At 55.3% G+C, this 22089-nt stretch overlaps 1 protein-coding gene across 1 annotated transcript; it reads left to right on the top strand.

Annotated features, from left to right (window-relative positions):
* The first annotated feature begins 1022 nt into the window (after positions 1 to 1022).
* On the top strand, positions 1023 to 21590 carry LOC133629302 (acrosin-like). Its single transcript, XM_062019956.1, has 8 exons — positions 1023 to 1038; positions 2194 to 2309; positions 18717 to 18838; positions 19515 to 19715; positions 19905 to 20173; positions 20679 to 20824; positions 21019 to 21237; positions 21513 to 21590. The coding sequence occupies exons 1-8, from the start codon at positions 1023 to 1025 to the stop codon at positions 21588 to 21590; spliced, it is 1167 nt and encodes a 388-aa protein (XP_061875940.1).
* The last annotated feature ends 499 nt before the right edge of the window (positions 21591 to 22089 follow it).

The raw sequence follows: 22089 nt of genomic DNA on the forward strand, positions 1-22089 counted from the left end.
GGGCCAGGCCCCCACGGGGGCATTCACGCCACCCACCACGCGCCAAGGCTGCTCAGCCAGGGGCCGGGTGCCGCAGCTCCCCCTGCAAAGAGCAAGTCAGGAGTGTCCTGCTCCAGGGCTGGCTGCTGCTGGGGCTGCAGGGCAGCCGTCTGCCCTCCCCAGCGGGCGCCGCACGGGCAGCGGGGCCGCTGGGGAACCCTTGGCTCACAGCTCATGGCACCGGCGCACCCTGCAGGGAAGGGCTGCCCCAGCTCCCTCCCACGGCCACTTACCAACAGCTGTCCCCTGCCACGCTCGCAGGCCAGCAGCACAGGGCCAGCAGCACAAAGACCAGCACAAGCTTCATTGCTGCGGCAACACGCGGCAGCTGCCAGAGCCGAGGGAGGGCTCGTGCCCAGCAGCGCTGCGGCCGATGCAATGCCCGCAGTGCTGGCGCTGCCCGCGGCACCTCGGCCCCGGGGCTGATGTCACAGAGCCGCTGCCTGCGGGCGCTGGGGCGGGGGCCATTCTGCGTGGGGCACCACGCAGGGGGCCAGCAGGGGAGGGAGGCACAAGCAGGGATGGGACACCCCTCCCGCAACAAACTGCAGCACAGACTGTGCTTCGGGGGCCTGGGGAGAACGTGGCCGTGCTGCCTCCGGCAGCTGGCAGCAGCAGCAGCTCACACAAGTCAAAGACTGTCTCTCTGACTCAACCAGAGTTGAGTTCTTGCTTCTTCACAAGGAGGACTCTTGTCTCCAGCTCCCATCAGCAGCCAGCTGCCTGCAGCCCTTTTTCTGCTTGTGCACAGCTTTGCAGCTCATCTGTGCACGTGCTTCCACTCCAGGTGCCTACATGAGAATGCAAATCTCTTTGGCATGCGTGAAAAAACAAAGGAGCTTTCACGCTTGGTGTTTCTTGTCAGTACTTTGCATCTCTCTGTGCTTCACCTCAGGCATCTGTGTCCCTGCAGCCCAGAGAGGTGCCTGGTGGAGCAGAGAGCCACTCCCAGCCCATGGAGGAGCCCACGCTGGAGCGGGTGGATGCCTGAAGGAGGCTGTGAGTGCGTGGGAAACCCATCCTGAAGCAAGGCTCCAGGAGCCCTTCCTACAAGGTGCAGCCCATCCTGCCTTCCTCAGCCACTGCCCTGGGTGCACTCCAGGGACCTCTTCTCCTCCCACAGTGTGCAGGGGTTTTGTTTGGGCAGGACCAGGATGGTCCGTTGAACCTCTGCTGTTAACCACCCAAGTGGCTTCTGCTACATCTTTATCCCACTGTTCCCATGCCCCATTGCCCAGTGCTCTGCACATAGAATCACAGAATGGTGGGGGTTGGGAAGGGACCTTTAGAGATCATCCAGTCCAACCCCCATGCAGAAGCAGGTCCCACCTAGATCAGGTCACACAGGAACATGTCCCACATGTGTCTTGAAGAGCTCCAGGGAAGGAGCCTCGACACCATCCCGGGGCAGCCTGGGCCAGGGCTCCCTCACCTCACACTGAAAGACATTTTTCTTATGGTTAAGTGGAACTTTTTTGTGTTTCAGCTTCATCCCATCACCCCTTGTCCTGTGGCTAGATACCATCGAAAAAAGTGCTGCCCCAACCTCCTGACACCCACCCTTTAGATATTTGTATCTATTAACAAGATCTCCCCTCAGTCTCCTCTGCTCCAGACTAAACAGCCCCAGGTCCCACAGCATTTTCTAGTATGAAAGATCAAGTCTAACTGGGCCCTGAAAAGCTTGGGTAAGGACACAGGCAGCCCCATCTCTTTGCCCCGTGCCTGTGTGCAGCAAGCCCCAAGGAGACTGTGCTCCAGGCACTGCTCCAAAGTGGGGGAGCTGCCACGCTCACTGCAGCCCAAGAGGAAGGCTGTGGCAGCGTGGCTCTCAGAGAGCCTCCCGCTCCTGCCCTCAGCCCGTGTGTGCCCCTGCTGCTGCCCCCACACACGTTCCTGTGCTGATGGAGGGACTCTGCTCCTCTCCATGGCAGTTGGAAGGAGACTGGCTGGGTCATCTTTGCTGCCGGTGCAGCAGGCCCTCAGCCTTGCTCTGCTGACACCCACATGGGCGCCTGCTGTCTCCCAGCACCCTCAGCCCTTGTCCTGCCACAGGGACAGGAGTGACAGGCTTGGAGCTGCTCAGCTGATCTCGGGGCACCGAGGCCTCCTGATCTGTGGCTCTTGCAGTCATCTGCTCTCCCTTCCTCACAGGTGCCACCATTGACCTGACAAGAACTTCCAAGACCTACAGGTGCAGCTGGAATTGCATCTTCAACATTGTTCTGAGCAGAAGGTACCCTGAGGATGGGCCTGATACCATCCTGCAGGTACTGTAGCAGAAACCATCAGTGCTGCTTGCCTGCCTGCCTGCCTGCCACTGCTCCTGTGGAAGCCCACAGCGTTGGTCAGGTTCCTGAAACCAGAGCTCCAAGACAGGGCAGGGCTTGCTAGAAACCAGCAGTTTCCCTCAGGAAGGGAGCGGAGCAGGACTGAGGGGCCCTGCTGTGACCCCGCTGCCACCCTCTTCCCTACCAGTGCACTGACCCAGAGCTGCTGGTGCCTCTCCGCCCTGCCATTGCTCTCCAGGGGTTGCAGGGACACAGCTGCTCTCTCACCACGGGCTACAGAGGGGTCTGTGGTCCAGTGCTGCTCTTTCCTTCCTCCTTCTCTGACTGGGATCCCCATGCTCTGCTCCATTTTGTACCACCTCCTCTTCTGGCTTAGATTTCGCTTCTTCAGTAGTGATGGCAGAGGCACCAGCTTGGCCTGGCCGGGCTGGAGGTGGATCCAGCTCAGATCCAGGGCATGTTCTGAGAGCTGCTTACAGGGACAGCGCTGCAGTTCCCTTCCCCTGTTGCCAAGCAAAAAGCAGCTCCACACAAGGCCATGGCAGTGCCTCCTCCTGCAGCTGGAGCAGAGCCCCAGGCACACGGCGCCTGTGCTCCAGGCCAGAGGAGCAGCGGCGCTGGCCCCAGCACTCGCTTCTGTCTCAGTGCTGTCCTGTGCTGCTTTGCAGACGGATGTCTCCCGGGGCAGGCGCTGGTGTTTCCCAGGGCATTCTGGCCAGGTTGTCATCAGGCTGCCAGCACGAGTCCAGCTGAGTGCCGTGGCTCTGCAGCACGTCCCTGAGGAAGGCTCCTTGTCCGTGGCTGTCAGCAGTGCTCCCAGAGACGTGGCTGTCTCTGTAAGTGTGTGCTGGGTGCTTCTGGCTGCATCTGGCCCTGGGGGGACGTGGCAGGGACTCGCTTGCTTTTGTGCCCCTCTGAGGCTGCTGCCCTGCTCTCTGCTGAGCACTGCAGTGCCCTAGCCAGGTGCTTCAGGGGCTCGAGAGCTTTCAACCTTTCAAGACTTATTCTGGCCAAAGCCCCTCAGGGTTCTTGACCAAAGCTCAAGGCAGAGACTGAGCTCCTCCCCAGCCAGCAGTAGGCTGTGGCTATTGGCCAGGAGAGGGCGGGTGGGTAGCAGGGCTGGTGCAGCACATCCTACTACCCAGACACCTGCTGGCAGACCTACATGGCTGCCACTTCCAGTCTAGGAGATGCCTTCAGTGCATGGATGATCACTTCTTGACGCAGGTGGTGGATGTGCCAACTAGGAGAGGAGCACTAGTGGATCTTGTGCTCATGAGCAAGCAGGGTCTGGTGGAAGTGGTGGAGGTCGAGAGCAGCCTTGGCTGCAGCAGCCATGAGATGGTGGAGTTCAGGATCTGGTGTGGTAGGAACAGAATACCAAGCAGGATCACAGCCCTGGGCTTTAGCAGGGCCAACTTTGGCCTTTTCAAGCAATTGCTAGGGGACATCTTGTGGGACAGGGTATTAGAGGACAAAGAGGCCCAAGAGAGTTGGTCTGTATTCAAAGGTCCCTTTTTCCAGGCTGAGGATTAGAGCATGCAGCGGGTAGGAAGTCCAGGAAGGGAGCCAGGAGACCCACATGGTTCAGCAGGGAACTGTTGGGCAAACTCAAGTGGAAGGAGAGAGTCTAGAGATGATGGAAGGAAGGGATGGCCACTTGGGATGAATGTAAGGCTGTTGTCAGAAGATGTAGGGAGGCAAGTAGGAAAGCTAAAGCCTCATTGGAGTTGTACCTTGCAAGGGAGGACAAGGACAACAAGAAGGGCTTCTTCAAATACACTGCAGGTAGAACTAACACCAGAGGCAATGTAGGCCCAGTGCTGAACGAGGTGAGTGCCCTTGTGACAGAGGAGACAGAGAAGGCAGAGTTCCTGAATGCCTCCATTGTTCTGTGTATATTGCTGGAGACTGCCCTCAGGAGCCCCAGACTCCAGAGGAAGTCAGGTTGAAGGAGGAGTTGTGTTTGGTTGCTGAGGACTGGGATCAGGATCAGCTGAGCAGTCTGGATGTGCATCAATCCATGGGCCCCGATGGGATGCACCCACGGGTGCTGAGGGAGCTGGAGGCAGTCATTGCTGAACCACCCTCCATCCTCTTCAGTAATTCATGGAGGGCAGGAGAGGTGCCTGAGGGCTGGAGGAGAGCAAATGTCACTCCAGTCTGCAACAAGGGTAAGAAGGAGGAGCTGAGAAACTCCAGAGCACTCAGCCTCAGCTCCATCCCTGGGAAGGATGGAACAACTTCTCCTGGGCGCTGTCTCCAGGCAGTTAAAGGACAAGAGGGTCATTGGGAGCAATCAGCGTGGCTTGACCAAGGGGGAGTCGTGTGACCAACCTGAGAGCCTTTGCTGAAGGTGTAAGCAGGTGGATAGATGGTGGCAGTGCAGCAGATGTGGTTTATCTGGGTTTCAGTCAAGCATCTGGCACCTTCTCCCACAGCATCCTGGCAGCAAAACTGAGGCAGTGTGGGCTGGATGATCAGACCATGAGGTAGAGTGTAAAGTGGCTGAAGGCAGAGTGGTGACCAATGGGGCAGGGTGCAGCTGGAGGCCTGTGTCTAGTGGAGTCTCTCAGGGGTCGGTGCTGGGCCCGGTACTGTTCAATCTATTCATTAGTGACCTTGCTGTGGGAACAGAGGCACTGCCAGCAAGTTTGCTGCTGATACTGAACTGGGGCGGTGGCTGCCACCCCAGAGGCTGTGCTGCCATCCAACCAGACGTGGACAGGCTGAGAATGGGCAGAGAGAAACCTAAGGAAGTTCAACAAGGGCAAGTGTGGAGTCTTGCACCTGGGAGAGAACAACCCCATGTACCAGCACAGGTTGGGAAATGAACTGTGAGAGCAGTGTAGGGGAAAGGGACCTGGGGGTCTTGGTGGGCAGCAGGATGAGCATGAGCCAGCAATGTGCTTTCGTGGCCCAGAAGGCCAATGGCATCCTGGGCTGGATTAGAAGGACTGTGGTGAGCAGGTGGAGAGAGGTTCTGCTCCCCCTTTCCTCTGCCCTCGTGAGACCACATCTGGAACAGTGTGTCCAGTTGTGGGCCCCTCAGTTCAAGAACAGGGAGCTGCTGGAGAGAGTTCAGCACAGGGCCACAGAGATGATGGAGTGGAGCATTTCTCTTGTGCTGAAGGCTGAGGGAGCTGGGGCTCTGTAGCTTGGAGGAGGGGAGACTGAGAGGTGACCTCATTCATGTTACAAAGGCATCAAGGGTGGGTGTCAGGAGGATGGAGCCAGGCTGTGCTCAGGGATGGCCAATGACAGGACAAGGGGCAATAGGGACAAACTGGAACGGAAGAGGTTCCAAAGAAACAGAAGGAGGAATTTGTTCCCTGCTGAGGTGAGGGAGCACTGCAAGGGGCTGCCCAGATGGGCTGTGGAGTCTCTTTCTCTGGAGACATTCCAACCCAGCTGGACGAGTTCCTGTGTGACCTACTCTAGGGAGTCGTGCTCTGGCAGGGGGGTAGCACTGGATGAGCTTTCCAGGTCCCTCCCAAGCCTTGAGATGCTCTGGTTCTGTGATTCTGCACGTTGCCTCTTTGTTGACATGAATCTGAGCTGTTCTCCTTGTGCTTTGCCCCGAGGGACTGGAGGCGTCGGGAAAAGAGGAAACTCAGCTTGGGACCCTCACGTACGACGTGGCAAAAGAGGCCGTTCAGCCCTTCCCTCTGAAGGCACGGCCTGTGCACGGGGGAGAGATGCCATGGAGCAAAAAGGGTTTGCCTGCAAGTGCACAGCAGGCAGCGTGTGAATGCTGTCTCCCTGGGCACTGGCTCGCTTTGAGAGAGACCTGGTGGGGTTGTGAGAGCTGAGCAGCGTGTGGTGGTGGCAGCAAAAGCAGAACACGGGCAGGATCGGGCAGGTGGGAGCACAAGCTCTGAGAGATCTCTGGCTGCAGCCACTGCCTTCAGCAGAGCCAGCTGCACACACAGACACTGCACAAGGCCTTTGTGCCCTGCAGAAAGAGGGGTGCCCAGTGCCAAAAGCCCTCGGGCAGCACCAGCGCTGCGTCCTGTGGCCTGTGGCGGGTGGGACAGTGTCCTCTCCTCCCAGCACAGCCCCTTCTGTCCCCTGCCCTCAGGCTGCAGGGGAAGGCGAGCCCAGGGGACAGCGGGAGCTTGGTGGGGCTGCCCAGCAGCTGCCCTACACGTCAGCGCCCCTCCTGGGCCTCTCTGTCAGCACAGAACAAGCAGCAGAGGCAAAGGGCCGAGGGAAGGAGGCGCAGCCCCAGCGGGGCCGGCGTGCAGAGGATGCCCAGCTGCTTTGGGGAGCCTGATCCCTGAGCAGGAGCGGGGCTGGCAGGGGGAGATATGGCTGCACTGTTGCTCTGAACGCCTGCATTTCCTTGTCTCTCTTCACAGAACACGCCGCTCCCCAGAGCTTTTCCTTACATCAAAGTTCTTGTTACAAGCAACTGGGGAAACCCAACGTACAGCTGCATTTCCAGAGTGTGGGTGCATGGGAGGATGGCGAATCAGGAGAGCCTCAGATGCCAGCAGGGACAGCGGGTGTGGACAGTGATAACTGCTGTTTGCTCGTGTCCTTTCCTTCATGTATTTTCTAGGTATTGTTTTGAATGTATTTTCTCTGGGTAACTGGAGTTCAAGTGAGGGGCTCTGCCTTCCTCACGCTGCCGCTGGGCTCTGTTTGTTGTGTTATTTCGCTGGTTCTCTTAGTGCTTTAGTTGTCAATAAAACTGCCCCTGTTTCCTTTTGACTCGGTGCCTGTGTGCTTTGTGCTGGCCCCGCTCCCAGCAGAACAATTCTTGCTGTGCCCATGGTTTCTGTCCTCATTTCATCCCTTTTTCTCCAGTTCCCCGACACCCTTTGGTTTGTCGTTGTTCTTTCTGAGCCCATTTGGATCCGTTTGCTGCTTTCCAGTGTTTTCCTTCCTTCCAGCATCACAGGGGCTTCTAGAGTCTTCTGTTGACCCCATCCTTTGGTGTCCGTGTGTGACGGTGCCAGTCTCTGCCCCGCTCGTGTCCCTTTCCCGGGGCAGACTGGGAGCGGGGCCGGGCGGCAGAGGCGGGGGCTGGGTGAGTGTGCGGCCGCAGCCCCGAGTGACAAAGCGTCCCCTCAGCCCCGGCCCCGCGGCCGCCTGGGGCTGCTCCTCGCCCGGGCGTTTGCCGACGGGGCTCTGCTGGAGTCCAAGCCCTGCCCTCACCCTGCCACGGCCACCACTGACCGTGGCCCTCAGCACCTCAGCTCTGCGGCTTTGGGATCCCAAACCTGCCCCTCAGCACCGTTCCCTCGGGTCTGTATTCCAATGGCTCCGCGGGATTTGATGCTGCAGACAGAGCTGGTTCTTGCCTGTGGGTTCAGTAACTAAAGACGTGTCTCTCCACGTGCTGGAGCTGACATTTAACAGCTCTCTGCACAGTCTCCTTTGGGTTTTTTTCACATAAGGACGAGTCCCTGACTTTCAAAGAGCTCCAGTAGGTTCTTCCAGCCCTTTCCCCAAAGTCAGCCCTGTTGCTTAGCTCTGTGCTCTGTCCATCAGAGACACAGGCCAGAGCATCCCATGAGTTGAGAACAGTCTCTTCCCTTCTCCTGTAGGCACAGATGGGATCCAGCATGGCATGGCTAAATTTAGGTCAGAAGACTTGATCCTCCCAACAACTGACCAAGGTCACAGGAGATATTGCTATTGGTTTCCTACTCAATCTCCATGCCCTGAGACTGCATCCCAAATTGCTCTTTGCTCACGATGTCTGTGCTCTTGGACCTCGCAATTCTCTGAGCAAAGTCTTGTGTCTTGTCTTTGTCTTTTCCCCAGAACTGACCAGTGCTCACCAAATGGAAAAGGCTCAAATGCAGCTGTGTCTCCAGGTTGGCAGCTCCACTGTTTCATTCCCCACCCCTGTCTCTCCAGGTTGGCAGCCCCACTGTTTCATTCCCCAGCCCTGTCTCTCCAGGTTGGCAGCTCCCCTGTTTCATTCCCCAGCCCTGTCTCTCCAGGTTGGCAGTTCCACTGTTTTATTTCTCATGTGGCTGTGGCAGTTTGAGGCAGCTCAGCAGTTGTGCAAAGAGCACTGGTGTCAGGTCCCAGAGAAGAACACCAGTTTCACAGCAGCTGTGACTTTTACTCTTGCACAGAGAGAGGTACCAGGTGTAACCAAGGTGATGGCCTTCTACCATGGCATGGCTGGCTGGGTAGATGAGGGGAGAGCAGTGGATGGCCTCCACCTCTAGGTGCTCTCCAGAGGTGCCTCCCAACTCCTGCCATTCTGGGATTCAGCGAATGCTTTGGATGGTAACAGCAACACAATTGCTTAAAAGAACATCTTGTTGCTGTGTCCAGCTCTGAGATGGATGAGCATTGAAAGTCCACACCACTAACTCAGCGTTGCCTGTTGCCACGTTAGAAGCCCAGCAAGGTGAAGGAAGCAGGGATGAGCTGTCTCCTGCCTCTTTCTAACTCCAGGGTCCACACCAATGGGCTCTTTCATGCCTGAGATAGAAATGCCAGCAATCTGAAGGAAGGACAGGCTTGTTCTGCTGCAGCCCAAGGCAACAGGGTGACAGTTTCACAGAGCGGTGCCAGGCAGGGTCAGCAGCCGCAGGTGCTGCGGGGGTTTCGGGCTTCCCCTTCTCCTGGGGATTTGGGGTTTTTTCCCTATTTATGCAGGACTATGAGGAAAAGCACGTCAGGCAGCAACCTCGGCTTGGTATTTGGCCCGGCTCTGCTCAGGCCACATCAAGCAGATGCTTTGTCATCACTTGTGGATTCCTGTTAGCAAATGTGGATGTCAGAGCTGCTCATCACATACTATGAGGAGCTATTGGCTGTGCCTCAGAAGGCACCTGGCTGGCTTGGCCGCTGCAACCCAAATGATGGATCAACATCTTGAGCCCAGGGCGGGATGGAACAGGACCGTGGGCCCAGGCTGGCAATGCCTGGTGGCTTTGCAGCCACTGTTCTAATCTCTGTTCCGTGTCTCATTTCATGTTTTATGTGGCCAACAAAGGAAAAGAAATGTTCTGAGAGTTCACCTGTAGGTCAAAAGACCAACTGAAGTGCTGAGGCCTGAGCAGCAGGCCCCAAACTCAAGCTGACCTCTAATGAACCTCACAGCCAAATAGGAGATGAAGTGAGTGTCTGATTATCAGTGAAATACGTGTGATGATTAGTGACAGACGTAGCCAGACAGAATAGAGTCATTAGTGAAGAGAGATGCCACGAGATTCCTTTGCTTGTTTGGAGGCAACTGTCGAGGTCATGAAACCAGGTGTCTGGCCTGGCGTGAAAATACATGATCAGAGCCGAACAGGGAAAGAAACTCCCTTGGTTCCTCCCTGAGCCCTGGCCAGGCTCCGGGGGGGATCTCAATGCAGTGTGCAACCAGCTGTTCCCGCTTTGGGAGTGATGTGACGTTGTTGATTCGAGAAGAGAAGAGCTGGACCTTCTTGGAGACCTCCCCTACGAGCGGACGCGCTGCGTGGGACTCCCCAGTTGCAGCAACAGGTTCTGCAAGTCCTGGCTGCACTGGGGCTCCCCAGCCACTGCGGGTCTGGGTGATGAGAACTCAGGCACCTGCCGATGTCTCTTCCTTAGTTACTGTCCATGACTGGATGCAGTTGGTGGATGGAGTGTAGTGTATGCTCACGCTTTAGATGTCAGTATCAATCAGCCTGTTTCCTTCTGACTCGCTGCCCGTGTCCTTTGTGCTGACCCCACTATGAGCACAACAATTCTTGACATGCTGATGGTTTTTTGCCTCCAATGTCTTTGCCAAAGTATATTAGATGTCCATTCTGCACGTCCATAGTGGTTCCCTGACGCTCATTTTCAACTTTCCCCTCGTTCCCTTAATTGCTTTTCATTTTATCTGTTGCTTTTCATCCATTTGCTGCCCTATTTGTTTCCTTTTTCCCTTGCCTTTCCTCGTTCCCTTCTCTTCTTCTCTTTCCACATCCCTTTTAGTCTCTGTCCCCATTTTGTCCCTTTTTCTCTTTAGTTCCCTTACACCCATTGATTTTTAAGTGGTTCTTTCTGTGCTTTCTATATCTCCCATTGAGATATATAACTTCTACCGACAGTGTGTACTTTTTCAATGGGAGTTGAGGAGTCAAAGTGAGTGTGATTGAAGATAGCTCCCACAGGAAAGGAGCTGCAAATGTGACACCGTGCTGGCTGATAGACTGCATGGGGACCTACTTACTACTGTAGCTGGGGTCTGCCTTCCTGCTTTCTTGTAGCTCCCATACGCAGTGGTATACGTTAAGGGAGGGCATGTGTTATTTCAGTGGGAGCTGAGCAGTCCAAATGGGTGGGATTGAAGATAGCTCCCTGTTCTGGTTTTTCCTTCCTGCCTCTTACGTGGCAAAAAGTGGGGTTTTAGTAGAGTTTTGAGAAGAAAAGTAGGGCTTGGGGGGGGTTCTGAGGGATAAAATAAGGTTTTGGCGCAATTGTGAGAGAAAAAGTGTGGTTTCAGTGGAGTTGTGAGGGATGAAAGGAGGTTTTTGGGCATGTCTGAGGGGAAAAGTGAGGTTTGGGTGGCATTTTACAGGAAAACAGTTGGGATTTGGGTGGAATTTTACAGAGGAAAAGTGGTGTTTTTGAGCAATTCTGAGGGAAAAAGTAGAGTTTTTGTTTATTTCTGAGAGCAAAAGTGAGGTTTTGTTGGAGTTTTAGGAGAAAAAGTGGGTTTTGGTGCAATTTTTCAGGGAAAAGTGTAGTTTGGAAGAGTTTTGAGGGGAAAAGTGGGGATGGAGTACATTTCTGAGGGCAAAAAGCAGTGGAGTTGTGGGATAAAATGAGGTTATGGTGCAATTCTGAGGGGAAAAGGTGGGATTTGGGTGGAGTTTTGAGGGAAAAAGTGGGGTATGGGAGGATTTCTGAAAAAAACAAGTGTTTTGGTGGGGTTTTGAGGGGAAAAATGTGGTTTTGTGGAAATTCTGAGGGTAAAAGTGGAGTTTGGGTGGTGTTTTGAGGGGGAAAATGGGGTTCTGGTCGAGTTTTGAGGGGAAAGGTGTGGTTTTGGGGAACTTCTGGGGGAAGAAGCGGGGTTTTGGTGCAGTTTTGAGGGAAATAGTGGTGTTTTGGTGGAGTTCTGAGTGAAAAATCGAGGTTTTGGAGGTATTTTCCGAGGAAAAGTGGGTCTTGGGTGCTATTCTGAGGGAAAAAGTGGGATTTTTGGGAACTGCTGGGTAAAAAAGTGCCATCTTGAGGGAAAAAGTGGAGTTTTGGAAGCGTTTTGAGGGGAAAAAGTGGGGTTTGGGGGAGTTGTGAGGGATAAAATGAGGTTTTGGTGCAATTCTGAGAGGAAAAACAAGGATTTTGGAGGAGATTTGAGGATGTAAAGTGGGGTTTGAGTACATTTCTGAGAAAGAAAAGTGGCATTTGGGTGGAGTTTTGAGGGAAAAGATGAGATTTTTGGGGCATTTCTGAGGGAAAAGGTGGGATTTGGGTGGTGTTTTGAGGGAAAAAGCAGGGTTTTGTTAAATTTCTGAGAGCAAAAGTGGGGTTTAGGTGGAGTTTGGATGGAAAAAGTGAGGTTTTGGAGTAATTCTGAGGGGAAAAGAGGGACTTTGGGGAAGATGTGAGGAGAAAAGGGGTTTTGTGTGAGTTTTGAAGGACCAAGTGGGGTTTTGGGGGAGTTCTGAGGGATCAAAAGACGGTAATTTTGGGGTAATTGTGAGGGAAAGCAATTGGGATTTGGGTGTAGTTTTGAGAGGAAAAGTGGGGTTTTGGAGCAATTCTGAGAGAAAAAGTGGGGGTTTGTGTGGAGTTTGGAAGGAAAATATGTGTTTTTGTTGGGGTGTTTAAAGAAAAAGTGAGGTTTTTGGGAAATCTTGAGGGGAAAGTGTGGGGATCTGGGTGGAGTTATGAGAAAAAAAGGAAGGTTTTGGTAACTATCTGAGGTCCAAAGTGGGGGTTTGGGTGGAGGTTTGAAGGAACAAGTTGTTTTCTGTTGGGATTTAGAGGGGAAAAGTGAGGGTGTGTGGGAGTTCTGAGGGATAACATGAGGTGTGGGGGCAAATCTGAGGGGAAAAGTGAGGTTTGGGTGGCATTTTACAGGAAAACAGTTGGGATTTGGGTGGAATTTTATAGAGGAAAAGCGGTGTTTTTGAGCAATTCTGAGGGAAAAAGTAGAGTTTTTGTTTATTTGTGTTCTGGTTTAGCAAGGAGCAGCTTTTGGCTTAGTAACGGGGGAGCGGGTTGCAGTGAAGACCCGAGAAAGAGTTTGCGGACTCTCCCCCGGCTCCTGGGTTCACACCCACCTCCGGCCCGGCTGGGCCAATCTGGCGCCTCTGCCAGCACTATTTAGGGGACGGGAATTTGGAATGCGAGGCAGGAGGTGTAAGAGTGACACGAGATGGAGGCGACCACGCGGCCCCTTCAGCCAGAGAAGGAGGAAGGAAGGAGAAGCAACAGACCAGAGACCCCTCTGCAAGCCGTGGCGAGAATGCAGCTGTGCCCCTGCAGCCTCTGGAGATCCATGGCAGGAGCGAGAGTTCCCAGCAGCTCCGTGTGAGTGAGCCCGGACGGGAGAGGGACTGTGTGGGGAGGGGCCATGGCCCAGGCCGTGCTGGAGAGCCTGCACGCCGCAGAGCAGCCCCACACGAGAGGCAGAGACGAGCTGCAGCCTTTGGAGTCAGTGGGCATCGGAGCAGCCCGTGCAGGGCTGTGTGCGTGTGAGTTACCCCACGGACTCGCAGGGAGGACTGGTGTGGAGTTCACCCGTCCTGAGGAGGGACAAACGGCAGAAGCTATCGGGAACAGGCTAACTGAAACCCCCACTGCCTGCCCCCCCGAACCGTTCAGGGGGGGACAAGGTAAAAACCCCGGGATCAGGGCTCTGAGCCCGGGAAGAGGGGAGGGGTGGCAAGAAGGTGTTCTTCAAAAGGCTGGTTGGACTCTTCATTGATGTATTGCTCTGTGTTGTTTCATTTTGGTTATGTTTTGGGTTTTTGGGGTGTGTTTTAGTTGACTTTGCATTAAATTGTTTCTCTGTTTTCTTCCCCAAACCGAGTGGCCTGGTCTGCTTTGTCCTGAACCTTAAGCGGCAATTAAGCTCTCCCTGCCCTTGAGCAATTCTCAGCCTCTTCCATACTGGAGGCTAATCGTGGTCTTTGTTCCCTGATGGGCCTAAACCAGGACACTTAAGATCCCCAAATCTCTCCTTTTTCTACTCAAAACCTCCCTTTTCCCTACTAAAACCCCTTTTTTCCCCTCAAAACCTCCTCTTTTAACTCTTAAGACCCCTAAACCCCTCTTTATCCCCTCAAAACCTCCGTTTTTCCCCTCAATCCCCCCTTTTTCCCTTCAAACCCCCTCTTTTATCCCTTAAGACCACAAAACCTCCCATTTTCTCCTCAAAACCCCTTTTATCCCCTCAAAACCCCCCTTTTCGACTGAACTCCCCCTTTTATCCCTTTTTTTATCCCTTTTATCCCCAAAACCCCCCTTTTCCCCTTCAAAACCTCAATTTTTCCCCTCAACCCCCCCCTTTTTCCCCCTCAAAACCTCTTTCATCCCTTTAGACCCCAAAACCTCCTATTTTCCCCTCAAAACCTCAATTTTTCCCCTCAGAACCCTCCTTTTCCCCTCAAAACCCCTCTTTTATCCCTTTAGACCCCCATATCTTTCATTTTCTTCTCAAAACCCCTTTTATCCCTTCAAAACTCCCCTTTTCGACTCAACCCCCCCTTTTATCCGTTAAGACCCAAAAATCTCCCTTTTTCCGCAAAACCCCTCTTTTATCCCTTTAGACCCCAAAACCTCCCATTTTCCCCTCAAAACCTCCATTTTTCCCCTCAAACCCCCCCTTTTCCCCTCAAAACCCCTCTTTTATCCCTTTAGACCCCAAAACCTCCCATTTTCCCCTCAAAGCCTCCATTTTTCCCCTCAAACCCCCCCTTTTCCTCTCAAAACCCCTCTTTTATCCCTTAAGACCCCAAAACCCCTTTTTCCCCTCAAAACCCCCTTTTTCCCGCCTTTAGACCCAAAGCCGCCCCTTTTCCCCTCAGCGCCAGGCCCCGCCCCTCCCCTCGGCCCGTCCATTTCTCACGGGGGGGGGGTGCGAAACAAACCCCCCTCATTTTATACAAAACCTTTATTCTGTAACAGTGTGTGTTGGGGTGCGGGGTCCCCCAAACCTCCCCCCGCGACCCCCCAACACTGAGAGGGGGGAGCACAGCGGGTGCCAAGTTGAGACACACACATAGGTGCCCCCCCCCGCCATCATCCCGAGGGCCACAATGCCGCCCCCCCCCGCCTTAAATCTCTTGATCTACACAATAAATACGGCGGGGGGCGGCTCAGGCGCGGGGGAGGCAGCGGCGGGGCCAGGCCGGGGCCAGGCCGGGGGGGCATAGGCAGCGGAACGAGCCCGCGGTGTTGAGGCAGCGGCCGGGCTGGCAGCGGGGGGGGGCCCGAACACTCGTCCACGTCTGGGGAGGGCGGCGGCACAGAAGGGGTTAATGGGGTATTGGGGGGAGGGATGGGATGGGGGGTGGGGATGGGGAGGGCTCAGGGTGCTGGGGAGGGGGTTTGGGTGCTGAGGAAGGAGTTTTGGAGGGGGTTGGGTGCTGGGGAGGGGGAGTTGGGTGCTGGGGAGGGAGTTTGGGAGGGGGTTTGGGTGCTGAGGGAGGGGGTTTGGGTGCTGAGGAGGGCCCTGGGAGCTAGGGAGGGGATTTGGGTGCTGGGGAGGGGATTTGGGTGCTGGGGAGGGGGATAGGGAGGGGGTTTGGATGCTGAGGGAGGGGGTTTGGGAGGGGGCCTGGGTGCTGGGGAGGGGGTTTGGGTGCTGGGGAAGGAGTTTTGGAGGGGGGCTGGGTGCTGGGGAGGGCTCTGGGTGCTGAGGGAGGGGGTTTGGGTGCTGGGGGAGGGGGTTTGTGGGATTTCTGAGGGATAACATGAGGTGTGGGGGCAAATCTGAGGGGAAAGGTGAGGTTTGGGTGGCATTTTAAAGGAAAACAGTTGGGATTTGGGTGGAATTTGATAGAGGAAAAGCAGTGTTTTTGAGCAATTCTGAGGGAAAAAGTAGAGTTTTTGTTTATTTCTGAGAGCAAAAGTGAGGTTTTGTTGGAGTTTTAGGAGAAAAAGTGGGTTTTGGTGCAGCTTTGCAGGGAAAAGTGTAGTTTGGAAGAGTTTTGAGAGGCAAAGTGGGGATGGAGTACATTTCTGAGGGCCAAAAGCAGTGGAGTTGTGGGATCAAATGAGGTTTTGGTGCAATTCTGAGGGGAAAAGGTGGGATTTGGGTGGAGTTTTGAGGGAAAAAGTGGGGTTTTGTTAAATTTTTAAAGGGAAAAAGTGGGGTTTGGGTGGATGTTTGAAAAAACAATTTTTTTTTGTGGGGTTTTGAGGGGAAAAGTGGGGTTTTGTGGAAATTCTGAGGGTAAAAGTGGAGTTTGGGTGGTGTTTTGAGGCGGAAAATGGGGTTTTGGTGCAGTTTTGAGGGGAAAAAGTGGGGTTTGGTGGAGTTCTGAGGGGAGAAGTGCAGTTTTGGGGAACTTTGTGAGGAAGAAGCGGGGTTTTGGTGCAGTTTTGAGGGAAATAGTGGTGTTTTGGTGGAGTTCTGAGTGAAAAAGTGAGGTTTTGGAGGTATTTTCAGAGGAAAAGTGGGTTTTGGGTGCTATTCTGAGGGAAAAAGTGGGATTTTTGGGAACTGCTGGGTAAAAAAGTGCCATCTTGAGGGAAAAAGTGGAATTTTGGAATTGTTTCGAGGGGAAAAAGTGGGGTTTGGGGAGTTGTGAGGGATAAAATGAGGTTTTGGTGCAATTCTGAGAGAAAAAAAAGGATTTTGGAGGAGTTTTGATGCAAATTGCCTTTGCATCAGGCCGGTGTAGAGAGCCTCAGGTTCCATCAGAAATCATTTGCTGGTTGTTTCAAGTGCAGAGCACAGAGTGTGGATAAATGTCCTGCAAGAACTGTAAAGGGAGAATCCCAGGCAACAAATGTGAAAAGGGGGGTGGAAAAGGGAGGGAGAATTCTCAAGTCCAGGTGGCCAAAATGTCAAACCAAACCCAAAGTAAAGTCCTTAGGAGATCAACAGAAACCTGTCACCACTGCAGTGAGAGGGAGACTTTTAAAGCACCCATTGTTTGCTCTTCCAGATGCTGGGTTAGTGAGGAAACACTGGGCTGGAGAAGAGCAGGAAAGAACAGGCAGCTGCGTCATTGAAACACCATCACTCAGTTTTGCTACCAATAGAATTCCAGAGAATCAGCAAACCCAGCACCCCCCCAGTTCCTGTATGTCTGTGAGCTCCTTGACTTCAGTTAACACCACCTGGAAGCCTTCTCAGACAGCTCATTCTGCTGGAACTATCTGAGTTTCATCATTGGTTAGAACAATCCTTGTTGTTTCTTACTCCCCATCCCTCTGCTAAGCAGGAACAGTTGGCTCTCCTGCTCCTCTGCCCGTTGCGCCCAAATACCCAAATTGCTTGGATGGGTTGGAAGACTTAAAGCTGAACTTGACACTTGCTGTGCTTTAAAAATCCCATCTGTGGTCAGAGCACACTGTTGTGCAGAGAAGAAATGCTCTTCTGCTGAGGGCCCCCAGGCACAGAGGCAGCACTGGACAGTTGTCCCTGTGAGAAGCTTTTGCTAGTGGCAATGATCTAGTGCAGGGAATTCGACCTGCACTGGCCCTGAAGGGATTCCCTTCAGACAGGCACACAGCATTTTCAGTTCCACCTCCCACAGAACACTCTTGTGTTCAGCACACAGAACCTGCATTTTAGGTTTCCTTCATATACAGCACAGTCAAGTTTGATTCTGCTTGGTTTGCACTGTGCCCTTTCTTCTGCAAGCTGGGTGGCAGCTGTCCTGTGCAGTGACCACTGAGCACTGGAAAACCACCTCTTCTAGCCTAGATTTCCTTCTGATGAAGTTTATCTCTCTGGGGCAAGGGAGACACGCCTTGGCACACTTCAGAGACTCCAAGACTTTGGACACTGTTGTGTCTAAAGGAACTTGAATTCTTCATGTGCACATTTAGGGTGCAAAATGGTGGTGCTGGTGTTTTTGTTTCCTGGGCATCCCAAGGGCCAGGTGGAGATGTGGAGCCAGCTGCACTCAAAATGTCCCTTGAAACAGCCTCCTTCCTGTCACAGTTCAGCAGGCCACTTGTGCAGCCTCAGTGACTCGTCCACACAAGCAGAGCAGGCGAGACAGGTCAGGCTTTCCACCAGGAAAACAGTCTACGGGGGCAAGAACCTGCCGAAAGAGGAAACACAACCCATGAGGAGCAAAGCTGATGCAGAGCAATGGTCGCCTTTGTCTCAGCCCAAAAAGGGGCCTAGGCTGGAAAGTCACTTTCACCTCAGCACTGGCCTCCTTGCAAGACCTTCAGAAACCTGTGCACACCGTAAGGTACCAAACATCAGAGCTCAGCAGCAGCTGCCCACCTCTTTGCTTTCCTTCAGCCTCTGCAGACAAGACCTTGGTCAAGAGCACAGAGGGACAGCAGAGCAGCTTCTGGCACTCTGACCTGTGTCTGGGGGTGACCCTTGAGACCTGGGAGCAGAGACTGAGCTGAGGGCACTTGACAGAGGAAGATGTAACCATAAGCTCTTCCTGCTTGTCGAGGTGTCACTGAGCTCTTGTTCCTTTTCCTCAGAACACCACGAAGACCATTTAGACGGAGAGCCAGGGAAACTGTCACATCTGTCAGGCAAGTCCGAGGTCCCAGGCTTGCAAATTCTGCCAGCAAGTGAGAGGGGCTCAGTAACCGTGCAATGACTGGCTTATTTACCAGAAAAGGAAGGCTCAGCTTTTCATCAAGGGAAGGAGCAATGGAGGCTGCTTTGGGATGAGCCTAGTGGGATGTCCCCTGGTGCTTACTGACGCTGTGAGTCAGTGAGCATGTAAATACAGGGGCTGTGTCAGCTGCCTGAGTTCCCACTGCAATCCAAAAAGACCAGGGTCCAAGTCACCCAACATAGCTGCTGGCTAGTCAAGTGACATCACTCTGTAGCCACCACTGACTGAACTTACAGGAGCTCTGGGGCGGTGAAGCCGCTGAACACTGCACACGACAACTACTCAGCTACCCAGCAACCCTTACAAGTCCCTGAGAACAGGACCCCCTCCTGTGCCTCATCCTCATCCCACCGCAGTTAAGGTGAAACAACTTTGCTGAGGCTCTCTGCTGACCAAATGCTGGATCCTGAGAGGACAGGAGGTGGTACCGAGAGCCAGGGAAAGCCAAGTGGCATTTCCCTGCTGCAGGCAGTACACACACAGGCCTTTGGCCCTTGTGCGCAGCCAAACAGCACCCTGGAGATTTGGGGTTGCGGCTACAACCCAGATCTCGGCTCTCTGACAAGTCATGCTGCTCCCAAACCAATTTTAACCAAGAGCAAAGAGGAGGAAAAGGGGCTTTTTGAGCGTGGTGTGACCTCAGGTGTCCACCCCTGCTTCTGCCTCCCCCCAGCTTGGGCCCCTTGTGGTGCCCCACACAGAATCCTCCTGGAACCAGCAGCTCTGTGACATCAGCGCCCCGGCCGAGGCTTTCCAGGCACTATCAGCACTACGGCATCAGACACAGCGCTGGCGGTGACGTGCCCTTGGCTCTTGGAGCTGCCACGTGCCCTTGGCTCTTGGAGCTGCCACGTGCTGTCAGCGTGATGAAAGTTCTGATTGTCCTCGTCCTGCTGGGCCTGTGCTGCTGGCCTGTGAGTGCCTCAGTGCAAAGCTGTGGGTAAGTGGCTCTGGGAGGGAGCTTGGGCAGAAAAGAGGAGGCTGAGGGGGCATCTTCTTAATAGTTACAAACATCTGAAGGGTGGGTGTCAGGAGGTTGGGGCAGCAGTTTTTTCTGTGAGGTGAGGGAGCCCTGGCCCAGGCTGCCCAGGGAGGGTGTGGAGGCTCCTTCCTTGGAGGACTTCAAGACCCTCCTGTGTGACCTGATCAAGGTGGGAGCTGCTTCTACAGGGGGGTTGGACCGGATGATCTCTAAAGGTCCCTTCCAACCCCCACCATTCTGTGACTGTGTGATTCGATGATATGATGGGCTTCACTGGTTCCCCATGGCCCTGCCACAGCTTCCCAAACCCCAGGAGCTGGGAGCTGGGCTGCTGGCACCACTCGTCTGCGGGGCGAAGGCAGAAGCCGGGGCGCAGGGTTCCCCGGCCCCGCTGTCCATGCGCTGCCCGGTGGGGAGGGCAGACGGCTGCCCTGCAGCCCCAGCAGCAGCCAGCCCTCCAGCAGGACACTCGTGACTTTCTGGTGACAGGAGAAGCTGCGGGACCCGGCCCTTGGCTGAGCACCACGGGCTGTCGCGCATCGTGGGCGGCAGCGATGCCTCCCCGGGAGCCTGGCCCTGGATCGTCAGCATCCAGCTTCCCGGGGCAGCGGGCAGCGGGCACATCTGCGGAGGCTCCCTCATCCATCCCCGGTGGGTCCTGACCGCAGGACACTGCTTTGACAAGTACAGGTGAGTAGGAGCAGGGCAGGGCCGTGCCCCCAGCACTGGCAGAGTTCCCGTCCCGTGCTCGGCACGGGCTGGGCTGGTGCCGTTCCTGCAGCCCGGGGCTCGCGGGGCACCTGGCCTCTCCCTCGGCGAGCTGGAGGCAGGGAACTGCTGGGCTCCCTCTGAGCCCTCTGCTCCCCATCTGCCCCCCAGGAACGTCCCGACGTGGCGCATGGTGATCGGGGCCACCCGGCTGTCTGAGCTGGGCCCCGAGGCCCAAGTGCGCAAGAGCAAGCGGCTGCTGATCCACGAGAGCTACCGCAAAGGCGCCTTGGAGAACGACATCGCCCTGCTGGAGCTGGACGAGCCCGTGCAGTGCAGCGACTACGTGCAGCTGGCCTGTGTGACTCACTTCTCCGACGTGGTGGTGTCGCAGCTCACAGACTGCCGCGTTGCTGGCTGGGGCTACACCGCGGAAGGCTGTGAGTGCCCCCGGGAAAGCGCCTGTGTGCCTGGGGCGAGCCTGGGGAGACGGCTCGGGCTGCCCGAGGGCCGGGCTCAGGCTGCAGGCAGGGGCCTGAGCTACCTCAGGCTGCCGCGATGCTGAGGGGACTTTCCCGTCAGGAAAGGCTGCAGGACCCGGGATGATTTTTTGCTCTTTAGATGAGGGAGCCCTGGCCCTGGCTGCCCAGGGAGGGCGTGGAGGCTCCTTCCTTGGAGGTCTTCCAAACCCTCCTGGACACGTTCCCGTGTGACCTGATCTAGAGGAATCTGCTTGAGCAGAGGGGTCAGACTAGATGATGTTTAGAGGTCCCTTCCAACCCCACCATCTGGGATTCTATGATTCTGAGCCATGGCCTAAAATCAGACAAGGGTCGAGTGCCTCTTTGGGGGTGCAAAGCCAAGGCTCAGGGAAGGGCTCTGCCCAGACAGGGGAGGGGAAGTGGCCCAGAGCTGCTGGGGGCTAATTCTTTGCCATGCTCACAGCTGCAGAAACATCCAACGTGCTGCAGGAGGCCAAGGTGCGCCTCATCAATGTCAAGCTCTGCAACAGCAGCGAGTGGTACGGAGGGGCCGTGCGCAGCTACAACCTGTGTGCTGGCTACCCGCGGGGCGGCATCGACACCTGCCAGGTAGGAGCAGCCACGGGCCAGCCCCGGCAGCACCCGCAGCCCTGGCCCACGTGGGGCTGCCGGGGCTCCCCAACACTCCCCTCACACTGCTAGGGCTCCCCAACACCCCCCTCACCCTGCTGGGGCTTCCCAGCATCACCCTCACACTGCTGGGGCTCCCCAACACCCCCCTCACCCTCTGTCCTGTGCTGCAGGGTGACAGCGGGGGCCCGCTCGTCTGCAGAGCTCCACACGCCAACTTCTTCTGGCTCGTGGGCCTGACCAGCTGGGGGAAAGGCTGTGCCAGACCAAAGCAGCCTGGGGTCTACACCTCCACCCAGCACTTCTTCAACTGGGTCCAGTCACGGATTCGCTCAGGAGGAAGTGCTGCGACACTCGCCCGGCCAAAGAGGCCATCACAAGGCTCAGCCCTGGCAACAGCAGCAGGGACTGAGTCCTGCTCATTCCCACTCCAGAAGCTGCTGGATTTCGTTAATTGGATCCAGCAGCTCCTGCAGTCTCTGCAGGGAAAAGTGGCTTAAGCAGCAGGACTCTGAGCACGGCTGGGTCCTGCCCCTCGCCTTCCCTGGAGGTTCTCAGCAGTAGTGCTTAGGCAGTAGTCAGTAGAAGCTGTAGCTGTAGCAGTGTCTTTGGACACAGTGTTGTTGGACTTTGTAAGATTGTATGAGTTTCCTGTTGTGTTTGACAGTTCATTGGCCTCTGCACCGGTGCTGCAGAAGTGCAGCAATACCTGTGCACTGGAACCTTTGAAGTGGAGAGTTACTGACACAGTGTTCATCAAAATTAAATGCAAAAGAAAAAGCAAAAGGCCCCGTTGCCTCCTGGTGTCCCTGCAGCACAGCCTGGCTCCCCTCCCTCTGCCCTGCAGGAAGGAGTCACCTCACCAGCCCAGCCCTGGCTGGACACCCAGCCCCAGGACCTGGGGGCTCAGCCCCCTCGGCTGCGGAGGGGGGCTCCTCGCTGGTCTCTGTTAATGGATGGCAGGGGGCAGGGAGGAGGTGTCAGGGATGTCATCATGGGGCTAAAAGCAGAATCCAATCTTTAATTTGGGGTCTACCAGCCCCATATCCTTGGTGAGGGTTGGGGGGGAAGCAGGACACAGTTTGGGGTCTGCTGCTGCTGCTGGGTTTGCTGTCCTGGCCCCGGCTGTGGGCTACGGCGAGTCCTGCAGCATCCCTGGGATCCCACCCCCAGCCTCCTCATTGCCCGCACTGGGTTTTCTCAGCAGCACCATCCAGTGGAGACGCCCCCAAGGCCGAGGGGAC

The sequence above is a fragment of the Colius striatus genome, unplaced genomic scaffold (assembly GCF_028858725.1).
Source record: "Colius striatus isolate bColStr4 unplaced genomic scaffold, bColStr4.1.hap1 scaffold_38, whole genome shotgun sequence".
NCBI lineage: Eukaryota > Metazoa > Chordata > Aves > Coliiformes > Coliidae > Colius > Colius striatus.